The sequence below is a fragment of the Macrosteles quadrilineatus genome, unplaced genomic scaffold (genome assembly GCF_028750875.1).
Source record: "Macrosteles quadrilineatus isolate MER2022 unplaced genomic scaffold, UCM_ALF_1.0 Scaffold_2__2_contigs__length_208266976, whole genome shotgun sequence".
Lineage (NCBI taxonomy): Eukaryota > Metazoa > Arthropoda > Insecta > Hemiptera > Cicadellidae > Macrosteles > Macrosteles quadrilineatus.
The window spans coordinates 191798817-191819044 of NW_026542595.1; the positions used below are offsets into that span (position 1 = coordinate 191798817).

At 32.2% G+C, this 20228-nt stretch overlaps 1 protein-coding gene across 1 annotated transcript in view; it reads right to left on the reverse strand.

Annotated features, from left to right (window-relative positions):
- Window positions 1-20228, reverse strand: part of LOC128985384 (uncharacterized) — a 60388-nt gene that overhangs the window by 19648 nt on the left and 20512 nt on the right. Inside the window, exon 2 of the mRNA XM_054404833.1 lies at window positions 14385-14493. Within this exon, the coding sequence (XP_054260808.1) occupies window positions 14385-14493 (109 nt within the window). The remainder of the gene's footprint in view (window positions 1-14384; window positions 14494-20228) is intronic.

Sequence of the window (20228 nt, forward strand, 5' to 3'; positions counted from 1 at the left end):
GTCTATGCATATGAGAGTAAGACATAAACTAGATGTTGTCATCTACATTCCTAGTCAGACAATACGAGAACTTCTGTAACATGAATGTTGTCATTTATAGTGTCTATGCATGTGAGAGTAAGACATAAACTAGATGTTGTCATCTACATTCCTAGTCAGACAATACGAGAACTTCTGTAACATGAATGTTGTCATTTACAGTGTCTGAGCATGTGAGAGTAAGTAATAAACTAGATGTTGTCATCTACATTCCTAGTCAGACAATACGAGAACTTCTGTAACATGAATGTTGTCATTTATAGTGTCTATGCATATGAGAGTAAGACATAAACTAGATGTTGTCATCTACATTCCTAGTCAGACAATACGAGAACTTCTGTAACATGAATGTTGTCATTTATAGTGTCTATGCATGTGAGAGTAAGACATAAACTAGATGTTGTCATCTACATTCCTAGTCAGACAATACGAGAACTTCTGTAACATGAATGTTATCATTTGCAGTGTTATTGCATGCGAGAGTAGGTTATAAACTAGATGTTGTCATCTACATTCCTTTTTAGACAATAAGAGGGTCACTGTAACAGGAATGTTGTCATAGATTTTATCATTTCCATTCCTAGTCTAGACAATGCTAGCACTACAGTAACACGAATGTCGTTATTAACAGTATCTGTGCATGTGAGAAAGAAATATAAACATATGCATTCTTGGTTGGACAATAGACCTACCGTTGACCATGACCTTTACATCTAAGTGTTGGTATCTTATAAACATCTAGTATCTATGCTGTATAGTGTTTACCAGCGCTATTCTAGGTATATATAGCCCTATAGGATCTTAAGGCTCATCTAACTAAAAAACAATATAAACAATTTTAACATTAAATTCTAGTTTTTAAAAATGAACCTTTTCTTTGTCTTAAGCTTACCGGTATTGATATATTTTTACCACTCTTTTAGCCGTAAGTTTTGCATGGATATGCGGTGAAAACCTACTGGTGAGTTTTGTATACTATTTTATCGATTTTCAACTCATCCTGGTGAAATAGCATAATGTTTTTTGGTTGCTTGAAGACATGATTGCAACTTTTGTGTATAAATTACAGTTACATTATCTCATCTTACTAATATTATAAATGTAAAAGTTTGTGTGTTTGTTTGTTTGAAGTTCAATCAGACATTAAATACTGATCGGATTGAGCTGAAATTTAGTATCATGATAGCTTACGTTCCCGATTAACATATAGACTTACTCTTATCTTAAAGATCCTTTTGGGCTCCGCCCTTGTGGCTCTGCAGATTCCCATGTTAACCTTATCTGAATTAAAGCATTTTGCCCGCTAAAAAAGACCGAAAAAAACCGAATTAAAAAATTTTTAAACTTAAAAGAACCGAATTTCCTCAAACCGTGTGTTCTCCCAATGCAAACGCAAAGTACGAGTATAACTTCTATAAGAATTTTATACTTAAACGCCAACCCCGTATGAAGGACGGGTATTCTAGTGCAACAATAAGCCTGGTCTCACAGAGCCCTAAACACATCTGACAATAAGACACGGTCGAGTAGAAGTTCGGCCAACCGATAACGCCCAGACGCCAGATCCCAAACATAATCACCTTTCTCATTATATTTCATTGTTCAGTACCGTACTTGAAGTATCTTACTGCATTTTATAACTTTGTTCAGTTTTGTGTATTTGATGATTATATTTAATTTTCTTCATCCTTACTATATTAAAAACGAGATACCTGTCGGTCTTTATATGCCCAAAAGCCACCGCACTGAATTTGCTGAAAATATTATCTACTTAATTAGGATTACTTTTGGTCGATTTATGTTTCCAAAATGAATTAGGGATCTGCCTTCGCACTTTTAACATTCATAGGAAATGTTTTTGGTATTTTTAGAAGTATTTGTTAAACCACAATGGTGACGAAAATCACTTTCCTAATTTTAGAACAACTTGTGCATCTCAATCCAATTATCTTCGTAAATATTCGAATTTCACTTATCATGGTCACATGGTTTCAAATGGCGTGCGACTAGTATTTTATTAATCATAGACAGTGGTGTCACTAATGATTATATTTTAACGCTAGGGGTTAAATGTCGGACGTCTTGTTGCGTGTTGTCGCAGTAGGAAGTGCGTGTTTGAATCATGCTAAGTGAAAGTGGCAAGAAAGATTTACAGGTGATTTACGTCTTTCGTGCGTCGTATTCTCTTTGGGAACGAGTTGTGAAAAGGTTTAGTAGAAAGTAAAATATTTGTCATATATACGAAATGTCTTATAATGTGCAATGTTCAATGATACGTAAACATAATCTAATGGTGTCAAAATGTTTTAATCGGTATGCTGTAAAAGTTTTCACCCAAACACCAAACTATAATCGGTGAATTTAAAATTAGAACATTGTACAATGTTTATTATTATATTTTATTTATTTTTATACTGAAAAGGCCGTTTGGTAGTACTATGAAGAAACAAGAAAACAGAATTCTGTATTATCAGAATACAGAAGACATTGGAAGTTGTCGAATGTTCTCAAATGTTTAAAGTGGTTTTAAGATCTAGACAACATAAATATTATTCTAATACTCAAAATGAATATCTTGATGACATGCAATATACGTTAAAGGTTAAGCTTAAAAACGTACATTTTGTTAAACAATAATAAAAATGATCTACAATTTGTTAGGAGGTTGAAAGCCCTTGAACAATATTCACTTTACATCTGGAAGCAGCATGGGGTTAATCACTTAGCACGACTATAAAACATTTGGTGAATAAAAACTGTAAGTGATTAATAACTAGTTGATGACTTTTGTTGACAACACTGATTTAGGCCTGATTTATATTCTCTTGTAGAAATGAAAAATAATTGGGATGGATAGTAATGATTAACTAGTCTAAGTATACATCTAGAACTATTAGAGCCTCAAGCAGTCATTGTCTGTAATTTTTAGAAGGGCTAAGAGATCCGTAAATTAAGCAAGTAATGTTTTTTACTGATGAAATTTCTGTTAATTATCCATTTATTTTATATTAATTCGATTTTTAATTATGTATTTCCTGAACAGTTTTGGATACCACAAACCTGTCCCTTCCTTTGACTGCCAATGGCATCATCAATAATTAATGACTATCTTTATACAATGTAAGCCATGTATTACCTTATGACAGCCTTTAATTTACAGGTTGTTTTATTAGCTTATATAAAATATGGTATTCATTAAAAAAATAAAGGTTTCTTACGCGGAATGTAATGCACCTGGACCAATTGACAACTAATTTCTTGTTTTGGTAAAAATTTTTTCAATTACCTAGAGTGAATTAACTTGAAAACCACAATTCATCAGCTATGTTTTTTCCTATTCTTTCGGGTCTGATATGAACAGAAACATGGATTATTTAACACAAAAGAAGTATCCTATCATATCCCATCGTATCTTGTACTCTAATACGAGCTATATTGAATCTGTAATATCTAAAAATCCAGCGGAAGGATTTAACTACATTTTGGAATTAGGTACTTATAGTGCTAAAATATGATTAGCTACAGGCATAACCTCAGGAAAATTCGTATTTTGCTACACAACACATTTGAAAATTTAAAAATTTAACATTTGCCTTATGGTTTGTCAAATAACCATGTTGGTTAAACAAAATAACAATAAGAAAGTAAACAAAAGAAAATTGTAACTTATGTTGATAACAAGTCATCCACAGTATACAAAGTAAGTTACAAAATACAGTATAAAGGGGAAAACATCAATTGTAACAAACTATTATAAAGATTACATTGAAGATTACTCGATATAGGGGAAAATAGTGTTACTGTATATTGATTATTATATATTTATGAGTGTTTCGTGTTGGTGACGGTTGAGTGCACTTTTGTCAACTCAATGTTTCACTCTTATTTAAGGGTAAATTTTACAATTTGTATACACTCTTTTTTATAGTTTACATATTTTGGACAGCTGTATCAGTTGAATTAGCTTAAAAATTATAGTATTACAATAATATTTACAATAAACAATGTACGTTTTAATCGGACTTAACTATCTTCAGCTAATCCATCATACCAGAATATTTTAGAGAGTATGCTCATGCTGAAATTTTACTTTAACTTTGAAAATAAAGAATTAGTCTTTAACAAGCAATGGCTCGGTCCCCTGTACTATAATTTATATAAACAATAAAAATCTAACAGATGACCTGATAATGTAAATATTGATCTGTTATGATAGTTCACATGCCACAGTTGAAATAAAGCTGCAGAGTTTTATTGTAGTGTTTTGACAGTTAAGATCACTGTGTGAAGTGTTTATAAACATGCAACATAAACCATGCTAAGGAAACAATGCTAGGCACGCTTCCGCCGAAATAACCTGGCCGAGAATAGAATACTCGGTGAGTATCTTCATACTCATACTTGTCTGGTAGGACTAGCATCATCCTGTTATAGTAGTAAGATTAATAATTATACAAATCCATATGAATCAAAAACAGTTTTACCTGTAGTGGAAGATTCACGAGGTTTTTTTTTACTTTTATACCTATGAATGCAGAAACGAGTCTATACAGGGTGTCCCGGAACTCTCTACCAATATTTTAGGGCATTGCTCCTGGGTAAGAAACATACCTAAATATCATATTTAAATTGTCCGGAAGTCCTTAGTTACTCACACAGCCGCCATTTAGTTTTTTTCAGTTATTAATTTTTTTCCAAAGAATGGTTAAACATACGAAATGGAAACTTTGCACAAACATTATAGACAAGTAGACAAAGCTACAAAAAAATTATGACGATTTTTCAAATCCATGAAACAAAATGGCGGCCATTTATAATTTGTGTTTCTTAATTAACTCAAAAACCGTTGATTTTATAAAAATTTTAAATGGCCGGCAAAGTTTCCATTTCGTATGTTTAACAACTCTTTAGAAAAAAATAATAACTGAAAAAAACAAAATGGCTGCTGTGTGAGTAACTAAGGACTTCCGGACACTTTAAATATGATATTTAGGTATGTTTCTTACCCAGGAGCAATGCCCTAAAATATTGGTAGAGAGTTCCGGGACACCCTGTATAAATTGCTGCCTATGTATTTATGTGTCAGTCGATGTCGCCCCAAATAACAATAACATTTTAGGCTACCTATTCCCTCTAAACCAAAATAAATTATCAAGATTCCACTCCTTTTCTTGTATTTGCTACAGAGGAAAAACTGTTAGATATATAAAAAAGCAAGGAATGGGAATTGACTCTTGATGCAACAGGCGAATCTCGATTGAGTTGTAGCCACATATATTCTTGGTCTATTAATTGAACATCATATACAAATATCACATCAATTTCGGGTTACCTAGTAAGGTCTGTCGGTCAATTTTCATGTATATGACACTACAATTGAAATAGTTTGTATGTGTAATTGCAGTATGTTAGAATAGAGTATAAAAGTAGATTGTAGTTTAAATTATTAACAATGCAGTTAAAACAAAGAGTTCTATTTATGAAAGGGGTTAAGCCACGTGGACGAGTTGTTCTGTTTTCGCTCTGACAAATGAACTAAACAACTGAAAAACCGCTCCCCCACTTGATTCAATTTGTCACCTAAAGTGGGACGATATCTCACAACTAAGGGCTACTGTTCCACACTTGACTCACAACTTTTTATTTTTATGGAATCTTGCAGTCTTCTTTAGGTTATAGATCTTCAAACATTGATACAGTCTTGGCAAATAGTATAGTTTAGTATTGTTTGATGACTTTGAGTTGAACTTTATTTTGAACCTTACATAATTTAATTTGGGATATAATTCAACTACAACGGTTTTCGATTCTACTTTCAATTTCCCACTCCACTCATACTAAAATCATTCTCACTATGAAGTAAGCCTAACTGACGTTGCTAACACACAAGGAGTGTTTGATTACAAATCCTAAATCAAATACGTAACCAAATTCTAAAAATAGATTAAGCCAAGCAGGTCCTACGAGTCCCAATTTTGGTAAATGCACAGATTTGTAGCACAGTTTAGTCGACTGAGGAGGCGACGAGTCAGATCATGTTACTACTTCAACAATGCTGTATTTCCTTAGCAACAGCTGATTGTGAATCTGACCCAGTGTTATGACTCTGCTGACTTGTGGAGGCGTGGTGTCTAATTTCATGGGGAAATTTATGTTTCCTTCGCTGAATTTGGTTATAAATAAGTCATTTTGGATTCTTTAGTTTAATAGTAGCTCTACTCTTAGAAAGCAATTATCACATTTTTTTACTTTTTGAACACGAATCATTCAACAGTTTGAAGTAGGACAAACGGGATTAGTAGGTAATAAACTACTTTTAAGGTACTTTGAAAACTTAATTTTGTGTTCGGCTATATCACGTAAGTAACTCCCTTGGTCATATCAGTTTTCCATTCGTTCTGCGTGTATTTCTCTACCTGGCTGAAAAAGTTGTACATTACATGTTTAGGGATAATTATATCCTCTTAACCCTACATTAATATTATGAATGCTGCACAGTTAATGATTGACTTTCCAAACAATCATGTTTGCACATAGATGTATATTCTGGGGATGTTGATAAACGAAATTATAGATTAATTATTTGAGTTTACAATTTGCATTAAAAGCAGTATAGTTTTGAGTTAATAGGAGGTCTGGACCAATCAACATGTATAGTAAAATACGTTTTGTATTATATATCAAAATGTAAACACAGATCACTTAACCAATCCATGAAACTAAAATTTCATTTGATAAAAGATCAAATAAAAGAACAAGTGTGAAATTCCCTAATATAAATAACACAATGACATTTCCTTGATTGCACCCAAAATAGAAAATGGCGAAACTTGTTTGAAATGCTGGCCTGGAGATATTAGCATTTTGATAGCGTCGATTGTTTAGGCCTAGCGAAGCGACGATTAAAATTTACAGCTAGGCAGAGTTACGAGGCTAATTTAATTAAGTGATGGTAGCCCCAATGTTAGATTGGTGTTAGATTTACAAGCCTATGAATAATCATTGGAGAGATTAGATTGTTGAACTTTCTAATAGCGGTGTGATCTAAAAAGTGAAAAATAGTGGGAATAATTGGGCTTTAATTATTGGCTTTGATAATATAGATAGGTTAAGGATTTGTGGTTGTATATGATATAGGTGGTTAAAGGGTATATTTACCAAATATTTTTATTGACCCTACACGCCTGAGCTATGCGTTAGAGTATATTTCTCGTAGTTCCGGGTTCAAATCCTCCGAATCCCCAATTATTGTCAGATAAGTGATATTGCCAAGACCTTACGGTTCAGATTCCACTTTAAACTGTAGGTACTGTATCTGATCAAAAATGATAGGTATCTCATATAATAAAGTACAGAACTATCTCCACAAAAATAAATAAGGATTCCAAACCAAAAATTACGATAATTTTATCTACTTGTAGTTTTTGCTTTTTGCTTATGTTAACTGAAATAACCTTTTCTTGCGAGAATAAATAAATTCTATATGAACAAAATTTGTTATGTTCCTCATTGAAAGTTTTATTTATGTTCTCTGGCTTAACAGTACCAACATAAGATTTTGATCATTTATCACATATCCAATTTTAGAATCCAGTATAAAGTAGGGAAACACATTTTAAAGTAATTATATTTTGTTATAACATTTGATGATAACGCCAACTAGGTGCGTATTTCTACCCAAATATGTGTGAAGGATGAGTTTAAAATGAAGTGGGATACCTCGTGTAGTTTTACTACTGACTAATACCAACTGGTTCATTAGCAAGGATCATTTATTAAAAAAGATCAATGATCAAAACAGCTGCGTCCAGTTTTGAACCTTTAAAAGGCGTTTGACTTTTCCCAGGATCAAAACGGTGATCTTTGATTGCACTTACAGGTGTATAGCAATTTAACTGGAAGTTTACACAAAAATATAGAGGTTGAACAAAACTGTTGTTTGGAGTTTACAAGCTTATACGTCATAATGAACGCTGTATAAAGTTGTAAGAACAAGATTGAATAAAACTAACTACACTACGTGGGTATACTTGAAAGTAATATTATGGCTAAAATAATGGAAGCTTCTTGAAACGTTGTATTGTCTCTTCATAACTACATGCTTGGCTTAACTATTGATCAGCATTTAGATTGGAATAACCATGTGGACAAAATTTTACCAAAAATTAGTTCTGGAATATTTGTTTTGAGGAAAATGTCCTTTTATTGTAATATTGAAACAATGCGTAAAATCTATTTTGCATACATAGCCTACATTCCCATATTGCTTTTGGGATTTGTTTATTTGGAGCAACTTCAAAAATTAATCTTGACAATATATTTAAAAAAACAAGAATATGCAATTAGAATAATGCTAAAACTACAGCGTGATGCTTCTGTGAAAAAACACTTTTTTGAACTCAATATTTTAAAAGTCTACGGACAGTATATTTTTGACTGCATTTTAATGGCAATTAAGAAAGCTGATTCTCGTCCTTCAGATTATATTTCAACCCTTCATAAATACAATACTCGTCATAAAGACTAAATAATAACATATAAACATCAAACAAAATTTTTTGAAAAGAAACCTTCCTACATCGGTCAAAGATATTTAAATACAATTAAAAAAAAAATAAAAAAATAAAGTATTAAAAACAAATAAAAAAAGATTAAAAGAATATCTGATTAAAATATCTCTGTATTCTTTTGAAGATTTTTTTCCACCCATCACAGTCATAATGAATACATAAACACTTTTTTTCAGTCTCCTGCATAGAATGGATGAGATTGTCACTTAGGCTAGTTTGAGTTGTTGTACAACCTGACACTATTCGATGTATATATTGTACAAAATAATGAAAAAAGAAGTTTGAATTGAATTCAACTAAGGGGATTATCTACAACAATTCCTCAGCTGTACAGTACGTGAATTGTGAACTAAATGCCACGCAACCTCGAGAGGAAGATATTTATAAACACGGACGAGACAAACTTTTGAAGAGGTCGTCAAAAAGTGCGACGAGATATTCATCAAACCGAAGAGGCTCACTCATACATCTATGAGTGCATCGATGAGCAACTTCAAGAGTTAGCTCAAAACTCAATTAATGAAGCTTCTGGTTTGAATCTAATGGCTTCCTCTTAAATAAAGATAAAACTCAAAAAAATGTTTTTTGCCTTAGAACGTGCGAATTAATTATGTTGGATGGCTATGTAGACAACGTGAAATTTCTTGATATTTATCTGGATAAGACTCTTCCTTGGGGACCTCATATTGATTACATAAGTTCTAAGCTTTCAAGGGTAATTTGTCTTATGACTAAACTAAATACATTGTATAGTTCAAAATTATATTAAAACAGTCTACTTTGCTTATTTTCAATCCATTTTTAGATACAATATTATCTTTTACGGAAATTGCAGTAGGATAGAGGAAATTTTAGTCTTACAAAAGAAGTTGGTTAGAATTATATCTTATGAACCCCAACAGGAACACTGTAAATCCCTGTTCATTCAGCTACAAATTCCAACAGTGATTAACATTTATTCATTTGAGTCTGTATCATACGTTCTAAAAAATCCCAACTTAATCAAACAAAATTCTCATGTTCATTATACAAGGAATAAAAGAGTTGCTACCATTGATTTTTTCAGACTGTCTAAAACTCTTAAAACCCATATTGTAATCTCACTAAAAATATAACACACACATTTAATACGAAAATATCCGGAAAATACTTTTAAAACTAAATCCTACAGATGGCTTTTGAACAACCCATTCTATTCTCTAAATAATTTTTTTTTAATGTCTGGTATTAATTTTTAAGTACAGTTAGCGAATTGACCAAAGTACTGTTGGACTTTGTTGGTTATGCGGTTTAATCGCTTCCATTATTTTCAATGCCACAATTTTTTTTTCGAATAAGATTGTTCAATTGTAATATTTAAAATATGTATTGTAACATGTCTCATTTCATGTAGTTAGCTATATTGTATCTTGCTGCATTTATTAACTGACTATGCTATACACTTTAGCAGGTTGATGACTTTTTCAATAATTTGTGAAAATTCTAAGGACAATAAAAACATTTCATTTTAATATGTTTTGTCTGAAGTGTTTTCAGCAGACTGTTGGATCTAGGTATGCAGCATATATCTGAACGGTGAAGAAATGAGATAATGAAGATTTGACGGAAATATTTACTTGACTTATTGTAATCAAACATTTAAAGCTTCACGATTAGACAATTCAATGTCAGCTGCTTTGTAATCAATAGGATCCGCAAATCTTTGGTCCACATAGAATCTAGACAGGCTAAACATTAGTATCTGAAATAATGTAGCCTATGTAAATATATTTGAAAAGGACCATGCCTAGTCTAAGAACAGAAACTGTTTGTTTAGTATTTGTGTAAGTCATGTACCATAATAATACAAGGTATTTGTTAGTTTACTTGTCAATTTCGACAGAATAGAATGATTTAATGTGTCTGTTCGAGTATATTTGAAACCCACCTAATCTTTAATTGAATCTTTTATTAATCTATTAAACTTAATTAATGAAACCTAGGTTCAAAATTAAGAACTGTATAATTGATATCCCACTGCACTATCGTTATCTGTGTCTTCTATTCAATTATACTACTTGTTTCTTAGATGATTACATAATTTTCTATCTATAATTTTCTTATACTTTGTTTACTTTCTGAACGACTCAATACAAATGCAAAATATGTTCAACGGTTGGCATGGTAAATTAAATGTTGACGTTGTTACTTTTGTTCATAAACGTTTCAACGTTCTCTTATCAACGATGATTATTATATCTGACCACTAAATGACCTTCTATATTATTTAAATGTACATTTAGTTCGGGAAGATTTATTGCCCCTTAATTTGATTAGCTTGTTAATTTATTTGTAATGTTTCAACTATTTAATGACAATCTATTAGGTGATTTTGCTGAACATAAACACGTTAATACAATATAATCATGTAGTGCGATGGCAAAGAGACGCTAACATAACCGGCGAACCCTCTATGTTCTAATCGTGTTTATGTTCGAAATAAATCGACCTTGTGTTGAATATATTAATACCAGGATGAAACGAGCGGTGTTTATTTTATAGTACCTTTTAACCGGTTGAGCGCTAAAGCGAATGATTTTCCTTTTATGTAAGACACATGTTTTATTCGGTCAGTACGACGCGATATTTTAATTTTTTTGTACAGTATGTACATTTATATATGAGAGAATAATAATGCATATATATTTGGCTTATCAAATAATTTTAAATTTAAGATGCATATAGCCTATGCAGTTAATCTTTTGCAGAATGATATCATTATACTTTAAAGAACGTGTTGTAGACAGCTACGAAGTCAAAAATTCTATTTTGACTTTTAAAGAGTTCTTGCAGTGATTGTATTCTTAGCCTTTGTGCCTATTTAAGCAGATAAATAAGATTACTACACCTCTAGACGAATAAATAACCTGTTATATGCCACACTGGTTGCTACAAAAGTTTTGAAAAATTCAATTTTGTTTGTCATAAAGGGAATCAGCAGACATAGAAAAGCCCATACGATCTGTGGGCTTGCTATAAAAAATATTGTGAAGCAGTTTTTATAAAAAAAATTAATCCACCTAACTTGGATTAGAAAAACAGAAAATTACAAGCAACAGTTTGGCAAAAACCAAGTAAATATTTACGACAAAGTATAGTTCATTAGACAATTGTTGATAGGTTACGAATATACACACCAAAGGAGGTAAACGTGTAAATCGTCAAAAATCTCTAATCGTTCCATGACCAGTGTACAACAGTCCCCTCCCCCACCTTCTAAACACCACGTGTCAAGGTGTGAGGGAGATGGAGATTAGGGGTGTCCTAGTAGGGGGAGGGGAGGGTCCAAGTTACAGGAAGTGTCGGTCTAGCTGTTATGGTGATTTATTATCTATAATAACAACCCATTACACCCTTCCCAGATTTACAGCTGATTCCCAACAAGATAAGTGGATTGTTGACGCCTGCTGTTGGTTTTTTGTGGCAGATTTGTTTTGCCACGTTGTTGGTCTCGTGGATTAACAGACGATTTTAGAATATTTCAAAGGGAGTTTTTGATGTGTTGTTTAAATACAAGATTACAATTTGTGATGTATCGGTTTTGAGCTAAAATTTGGGTTATGGAAGGCGAGTATGATTCAATTGAAAATTATGTAGTTTGTGTAGTAATATAAAGTAATTTAAAATAATAATTGAGTCAGAATTTCATGCGATTACTTAGTACATACATTTAATGATCGTACTGTGGCATATATATTACTGATAAATACGACTAAAAAGTATTTATAAGACATCCTTGGCAAGTATTGGTCAATTTTTAGCTTATATGAAACTGTTAGGATTTTCCCAAATCAAAATGTTTTTACAAGTAAAAATAGCTTTGCTTTTGAAATTTTTCAAATTCATTTAAAACCACCTTCTACTACCCTAAGAAGTTCTTAATTGTCCAAGAGAAATTGTTATTTTGACTTGAGATATTATAAAAGTACTACGAAATCGGGTTGTTTGGAAATGTTAGAAATATAACTGGAGACATTAGCTCTTGCAAGCGAATTGCTCATTTATTATTTTTACTAGCAATACATTCATTGTAAGAAAACAAAAATCACTGATTTCATGCAAAAATATTCAAAAGAGTACGTACAAAAACTTTCTGGATTTATTAAGCTTTTGCTAAAACACCTTCTCCACACTCATGAAACAAATTAAAAATCATAACTTGAAAATACACAAACCAAAAACAACATTAGCCATTCGTCTCAGCTTGCACACGTATATTTATTTTACGATCAATCGGGAACGGGACGATTGGCCCACATTTTTGGATCTTCTGCCCATGGCAGTATTGGCACAATCATTTGAGCAGAATAAGTAGGGTCAACTCGCCTGCTTGGAAAAGGCACGATTGGCACAACCGCTCGACCAGGTAAACGCCATTGAACGAGGGAAAACGGGAAGTTTAAAATTCCCCGTAAACTCATTCCGTACGACAGTCATTTTCCGGTAATATCGCGTATTTTCAATGGTTACGTTAGGTTATGTTAGGTTAAGTTAAGTTAGGTTAGGTTAGGTTAGGTTAAGTTAGGTTAGGTTAAGTTAGGTTAGGTTAGTTAAGTTAAGTTAGGTTAGGTTTAGTTAAGTTAGGTTGGGTTAGTGTAGTTTTATTTGGGTCCAGCAGGGGCAGTGACCTTAGCAGCAGATTTGTCGCTCAAACTTACACCATGGATGAAGTACAGTAATTGCTAACTCTAATAAGCACTACAGCGGGGACTTTGTGGGGACAAAACAATTTCCATTCTCCCGCATTCTGGCTACCTGCCTACTACTTCCTTACCGGTCTGTTGTACGAATCGTGCCTTTCCGAACCTTACAGTTTGACCCTTCTTAATCCCCTCTAATGATTGTGCCAGTCGTGCTATTCCAAATCGGCTAAAAATGTGTGCCAATCGTTCTACGGCCGATCAATCAAATTTTCACAAGACCTACTCATTTTAAACAAGTTTCAAACAGACTTCCAACACAATTTGCAAATGGACAAGGTGCGACAGCAACAAACTAAAACATCCAAACTAATCCATAAACCCGCTCAAACTAAGGGAAAGGCCAGGTTGAGATGTCCCAGATTAGCTATAACTAATTGCTATTGGTTTAGTTTTTTGTTGAGTCTATTCTGGGAGTGAGGCAGGTTCAGGATTTATTATTAACTCCCATACTCAATTACCTGTTTGGTGGTGAATTAACTCAAGCCTAGTAATTCATCATGGGGTTTCTACGTTTCTACTTACATGAATGGGGAAGTTTTTTTCAAGTGTGTTTTACTATCAGTATGCAATATGCATATTTAATATGTGCGTATGAATTTTTTAAGCTATATTTGTGTTTATTATGAGTTGTTGTGTGAATTTGAATTTATTAGGGACTGGACGATGTATGTTTTCTTTCGCCAAGCATACACGTACTTTTGTAAAATATTTTGTTTGATAGGTTATGACAGACAAGGAAATTGGTCTGTGGTTGTACCCATCCTTTAAATAGCCTGCTATACTTGTTCGCACTTAAACTATACCATGATAAATACATCTCCTTGACGCATAAAAATTTTTACTGTAAACATTTACAATGTGGTAAGTACGTTTATATAAATCATAAGATATGCCTAATGCATGTACATTTTAACCCACCAATCACACAGTAAATAGTGTTAAAGGGTGAATTTTATTATTGTATACTCATCTAAATACTAGTAGGTAATGTCAATGCATAAGAGTAGTTCTCATAAACCTGCGATTCACAAACCTGGTTTTAGAAGTCCTGAACGATACACTTGAAAGAGGTTATCCAACGATTTTCGGTTTCCCATCTGTTCCCATTTCCAATTGGAGTAGGACTCTCCACTTCTAGAGTTCTGGAACAAACAATAAAGTATTTCATTTCAAGAACAGCAATATAGATTAGATTGACTAAGCCTGATCCTACATAACAACCAATTAGGCCTTATAATCCTTCATAACAACCAATTGTTTGTAGAGGCGATATAACTAATACACACTGGAAATAGGAAAGTTTTTAATGTTGGGGTTTAAATAAAAAAAATACAATTAACATTAAGTAAACTGTTTATACATTATATGACATTCTATGGTGGAAACCGAACTGTACAAGATAGTGCTAATTTGTAGTGAAACTATGTCATAGAAAATAATATTTATGATTAGAGGATTTTATTAATTAGAGAAATTTTGCAAAAATACAGGTGTATTCATACATACAAGGTGTATACATACACAATAACTTAGTAATGGATAAAATTGGGGTTCTCTTTAATTAATATTGTCTTAGATTAGATCCGTGGTCTTTTTGAAATATTACGATACACCGTATTACGATCACGCCAAGCCAAGAATATGAAATTCTTACATTAACAAATACACATTAATAGACTAAAAGTATAAATTAAAGTTGTTTGATTTATGTAATGCAAATAAAATACATTATAAATAATTTCATTACATAGTCATAATTTAAATTACCTATAATGAATGAACAGCACTATGATAAGATATTCCAAATTGTACGTATTGTATTAAATCTTTATCCAGCTGTTCTTTGTTACTAATGGTTGTTTTGATCACCTTAAAATTTTTTAAAACATTAATCTAAAATTATTTTTTCTTATTGGCAATTTAAAACCTTTCAACCCTCTTGGGCTTCTAATGCTTCAATATAAACAGTTTTGCAGGATTTATATGAGAGAGAATATTAAAATTAAACTATATTAGCAAATGGGGGGAAAAGTTAATTTAAAATATTTGTAATTACTAATTTAAATTTAAATTCGCCGTCATGCCATGATAGACATTCCAAGGGAATTTTCCTAGAAATTAGGATGAAAAATTTTAAAATTTTACCATTCTAGTACTTATATTGTCAAATAAAAAAATATTTCTCTAAAATACGTATCAATTCACAACGGTAAACTAAAAAAAACTATATATAAAACTAACTATATAACAACTTAAACTACTATACATCTGGCATAGAAGGCGGAACAGCAATTACTGGGTAAGTGTAGCAGTCAGATGTTTATCAGCCGACCTGTTCAACACCTGATTACCAGCTGATTAATGGCTGTGTGGTTTGGCGGGAACCCGATCTGGCGGGCCGATGCACGGTCACGTGCGGGTCACACCGAAAGCAAATAATTTACATTGTAAAAACACCGGCACCAGTTAGTGTTTTGTAGTTCCTTTACAAGGTGTTTTTTGTGGCATATGGCTTTTATTCGAATGCCTGAATTTCATTCTGTTATGTCACTTCTCCTAAAAATCTTAGATATATTTTATCTGTATAATAATCTGAAATATTTGACTAGATCGAGTGTAATTTAGAAAAGATTGGCAGTTTTATATTTCTATAAAATTAATAAAATGAAATAACGGTGACAATGCTTATCTTGGTGAAAATATTGAATTTTGGTCTGTGTAAGTAACGCCAGAAGTATTTTGTGCAGATTTTAAGCAAATCCGTTTAACGTTTATGTAGTTGGTAAAATCATCGAATTATGATACCTTTTGCATAGAGTATAACAATTTAATAAAAAACTTCAAACCTTTTGCGGCTATATATTATCATACGTTTTTATCTGAATGGGAGCAGTGCTTCAATCTTTATTTTAAATTGTATGGGTTCGATGGTGAACCCACACAGATGATTACACGTCGTCACATTTTCGTTCTATATTACCTATGTACTGTAGTAAAGTATTATCTTTTGACAAAACCAGCTAATGCGGATAAAATATCTGCAAATTGTATACCTCTTTCACGCATTAACGTGGTCCTTGCGTCTTATTGGAAGATATACAGAGTAAAATTGTGTAGAACTATGGCATAACTTAGAATAAATATTTATTTGTATGAAAAAAGACAACGTTAGTTTGATTCCCTTTTTATTCGTTAACAAAACGAATACTAAATGTAACGGAAAATACATTACATGAATTTATACTTGATGTGCCATGTTTTTTGAAATTTCGCTTAATGCCCTCCAGGGGCTGGGGGCATCAGCCATACAATAAAATTTTCGATCACCATAATCCATGGCTGGCAATTTATGTAGACTCCTTCTTCACCTTCTCTTCTATCTCCTCTTCTCTCTTCTCCGTCATTTTGACTTGTGGGCCTCCGACTTGAACTCCGTCTTGGCATTTCATGAAAGGGTTGATTTGGTATATGCGTGTTAAAATGTGTCTCTTGGTACTGTCCATAATTTGTTATAAAATATACGTTATTGTTTGTCATATTATTTATCGGTTACAAGAATTTTAGTTCTCAAGATATCTTATATATTAAAAAAATTTGGTTTTTCTTTTCCGAGTTCGATTGGCTCTTCTACCCGACCGATTTTCATGATTGAAGTATCAAATTGATGGGCACGCACATATTTGCCATCAAGCTTCGGCATATATTTACCTACTGTATTAATCGACCAAAAAACATAATTTGATTCATTTATGAATCCTTACTTCAATTTAAGATCTATTTCACCAGTTATAATTATATAATCCTATATATTTCGGCCTAAGAACCTTCAGTGAAATACCGGCTTTCATTTAAGCTATTAGTTATTCAAATCGGACGAGTTTCAAGCAAACGCAAATAAATTTATTTTTCATAAGGTTTTTCTATGATTAAAAATCAATCTCTCCAGTATTTTTAATGTTTTTTTTATATTTTAGACTTAATTAGTAAATTATAGGCTTTAATTTGAACTATCGTTTGAATCAGTTCAACTCAAGATAATGGATTACTCAATCAAAAATCATAAATTTGATTATTTCTCGGATATTATATTTATTTTAATGCTACGGAGCAGCGTGGATCCTCTAGTTTAATATGAACTTATGTTTCCTTGTATACGGATCTTAAACATGTTCTATTCTTGAACCGTAGATTTTGTAAAGCACATTTATATAAACTTTTATAGTTAATAGTTTTAATTTGTGTTATTTGACCTAAACGCTAGTTTCTTATAGGGTACAACATGGAAAATAAAAACACTTGCTAATCCTATTTCGGTCGACTATTTAGTAATTTCCTTGGTGGGTCTTGCAGCTGAGGAAAGAGTTGCCAAATTGGCATTTCATGAATTTTCCGACAAACGAAAAAATTCTTAGGAACTTCGAGGGATTTGTACTAGGAAACGTTATAAACTGCGTGGTATTTTATGTATATTTATTTGTAAGCAATAAATTTTTTAAGTTTTAAGTAATAGGCCCTACTATCTTAAAAATCCTATCTCTTTGCACGTTAAATATTGAATTTAAGGATGATAGATGATAATGTAACACCAAATTTTTTCACGCAGCACAAAGTCTAAAGTAAGCAATTAAATCTGTCCTTAATCGGATTCTGTTTTTAATAAAATTAAAACCTAAATAGTTTGACTGCACTGAAATGTTGTAAATAAATATAGATCACTGTCCAATATAAACAAAGGGGGTTGCAGAGTTTCTATTCTTTTTGAGCCAACAAATAAAATTACGTCAGATTGCCCCAATCCGTGTCCCCTAGTCCGGAAACCTCTCGCAATGAATCATAATTAAAATGGCCAGCGCCAGCGATAAATCCAAATGAAAGTCTACACCAACACTAAAAATAAGAGCGATGACTTCATAAGTAGAGCTACTAATTGTTGAATCAATTGACACCCTCCATTCTCTTAATGTAATTTACCACATCATTGGTCCAGATTAATCTTTGAAAAGATGTTTTGATATCTTAAGTGTTTCTATAACACGTATTCTCTATTTATTTGTGTTTTTGGTGAAACGCATAACTAAAATCTTTAACATTTTGATTATTTAAGTGGCTGTAGCCTGATTTTCAGTGGTGGATGCTATCCCAGACTAAAAATCCACACGTATTCCACTATCATGTACCAGTTTTTATTGACGTTTTATTGTTGTTTTGTACTTTTGCATTTATCTTCAAAACATTTCCCATCAATAATTATAGATTAAAAATAACAAATAACTTGTATCCAACTATTGTTTGCAAAGTATTAAAAGGGGAGTAACAATTTATCTATGAAACTTACCTGCTGAAAAGAATATATGTTTGCACAAAATACAATTAAAGTATAAGGGAAATACTTTCAGAAAACCTACTATGTATACGATTTTCTCGTTGAAAATTTGCTGAAAACGTACAGGTATAATCATTAAGCTAGTATATCTATACATTTGTGAATTTGTTCAGATGTTTACATAGTTATCAAGTTCCACTAAAATAGCCAATTGTATAATTCATGAATTTTTCTTTATAAACATGAGTCTAAAGAGTATCGTTTTACTATACACTTTTATGGTGGTTCCACATGTCTTGGTAAATTTGATAACAGTCAATTAATCTTGACAAAAATAATAAATTAATAAAACCAAAATATGTACAGCCTGGAGAAGAAAATATCTAAAGCAAGTTAAAAATACAAAATAGTCGACTGCGTGGTTACCTACATGATTCACCGTAAACTTAAATATAAAAAGATGATTTTCGTTCAAACGGAAATAGTGAATTTGTCAATAACTCTTAAAAATATCAGTTTTATTCATCAAATCAAAGTCACAAGCTTATAAACAATAACATCAGCCAATCAATAACAACTAGTGCAGAATAGAACTATAAACCTAGTTATAACCTCGTTCGTAGGCTGTGCATATAAACAGTCCCATTATTTTATATGCTCACCTATAGTTATGGTGAGGTATATTCTTCGTTGCTTTTATGATAGCAGCTATAACCCTGCGAAGAGTCTCACTGGGCCGATATGATATGTTCGTTGTTATTGCTTGTAAAGTATGATTTGAAGTTTTATTCTCGATGTAAAACTATAGCGAGATTAGTTAGCATACAGAATGCTTCAGTGTAAAGACAAAAGCTGATTTTTTTTCAATAATTTTCCAGCATGGGATTGAGTTTGTAAACATAAGCTTGTGTCGAAAGAGTTACTTTAGGGCCTAGTGAGGAAATTTATTTTCACGCTATTACTCCTATGTAAATACGAAAACAAAATTTAACTAGCAGATCTTTTTTTATTGAGATACGAAATATGGGTGTTCTGCATTATTGTAAACAATATGGTTACTAGATATCAAATGTGCTTAACATTAGAAACTTATCTCTAAATTTATTCGTATCGGGAACGTGATAAAACTATTGAAATGGTGGAACAATAAATAAATAAATACAAATGCAAGCGTTTAAACTCCCGCTTGAATAGCCAGTTTCCAAATGTACGTTTCAATATTTTATAAAATACAGTTTTGACGCCTCTCATGGAACGGAGAATTACGTTTGAGACAAATCAGCTGGTCAATTGTGCTAAATCCATCACACAGTGACGTCATTAGTGCAGCCGAAGTTATCATGGATGATGCATCGACTTACGGTAGCTACGAGCTAATTTTTCACGGCTGGTACAAAGAATAGGCTGAAAAGGGCGCCTAATAGCCAGACCTATTATATGGGTAGACCACCCACTGATACACGCACATATTATTACTACGGGAAGAAAAAAAGTCCCTAGAGTAATTGGGACCACTAGTTTCATAGAACCGGTGCGTTCTGTTTTTTTTACTTT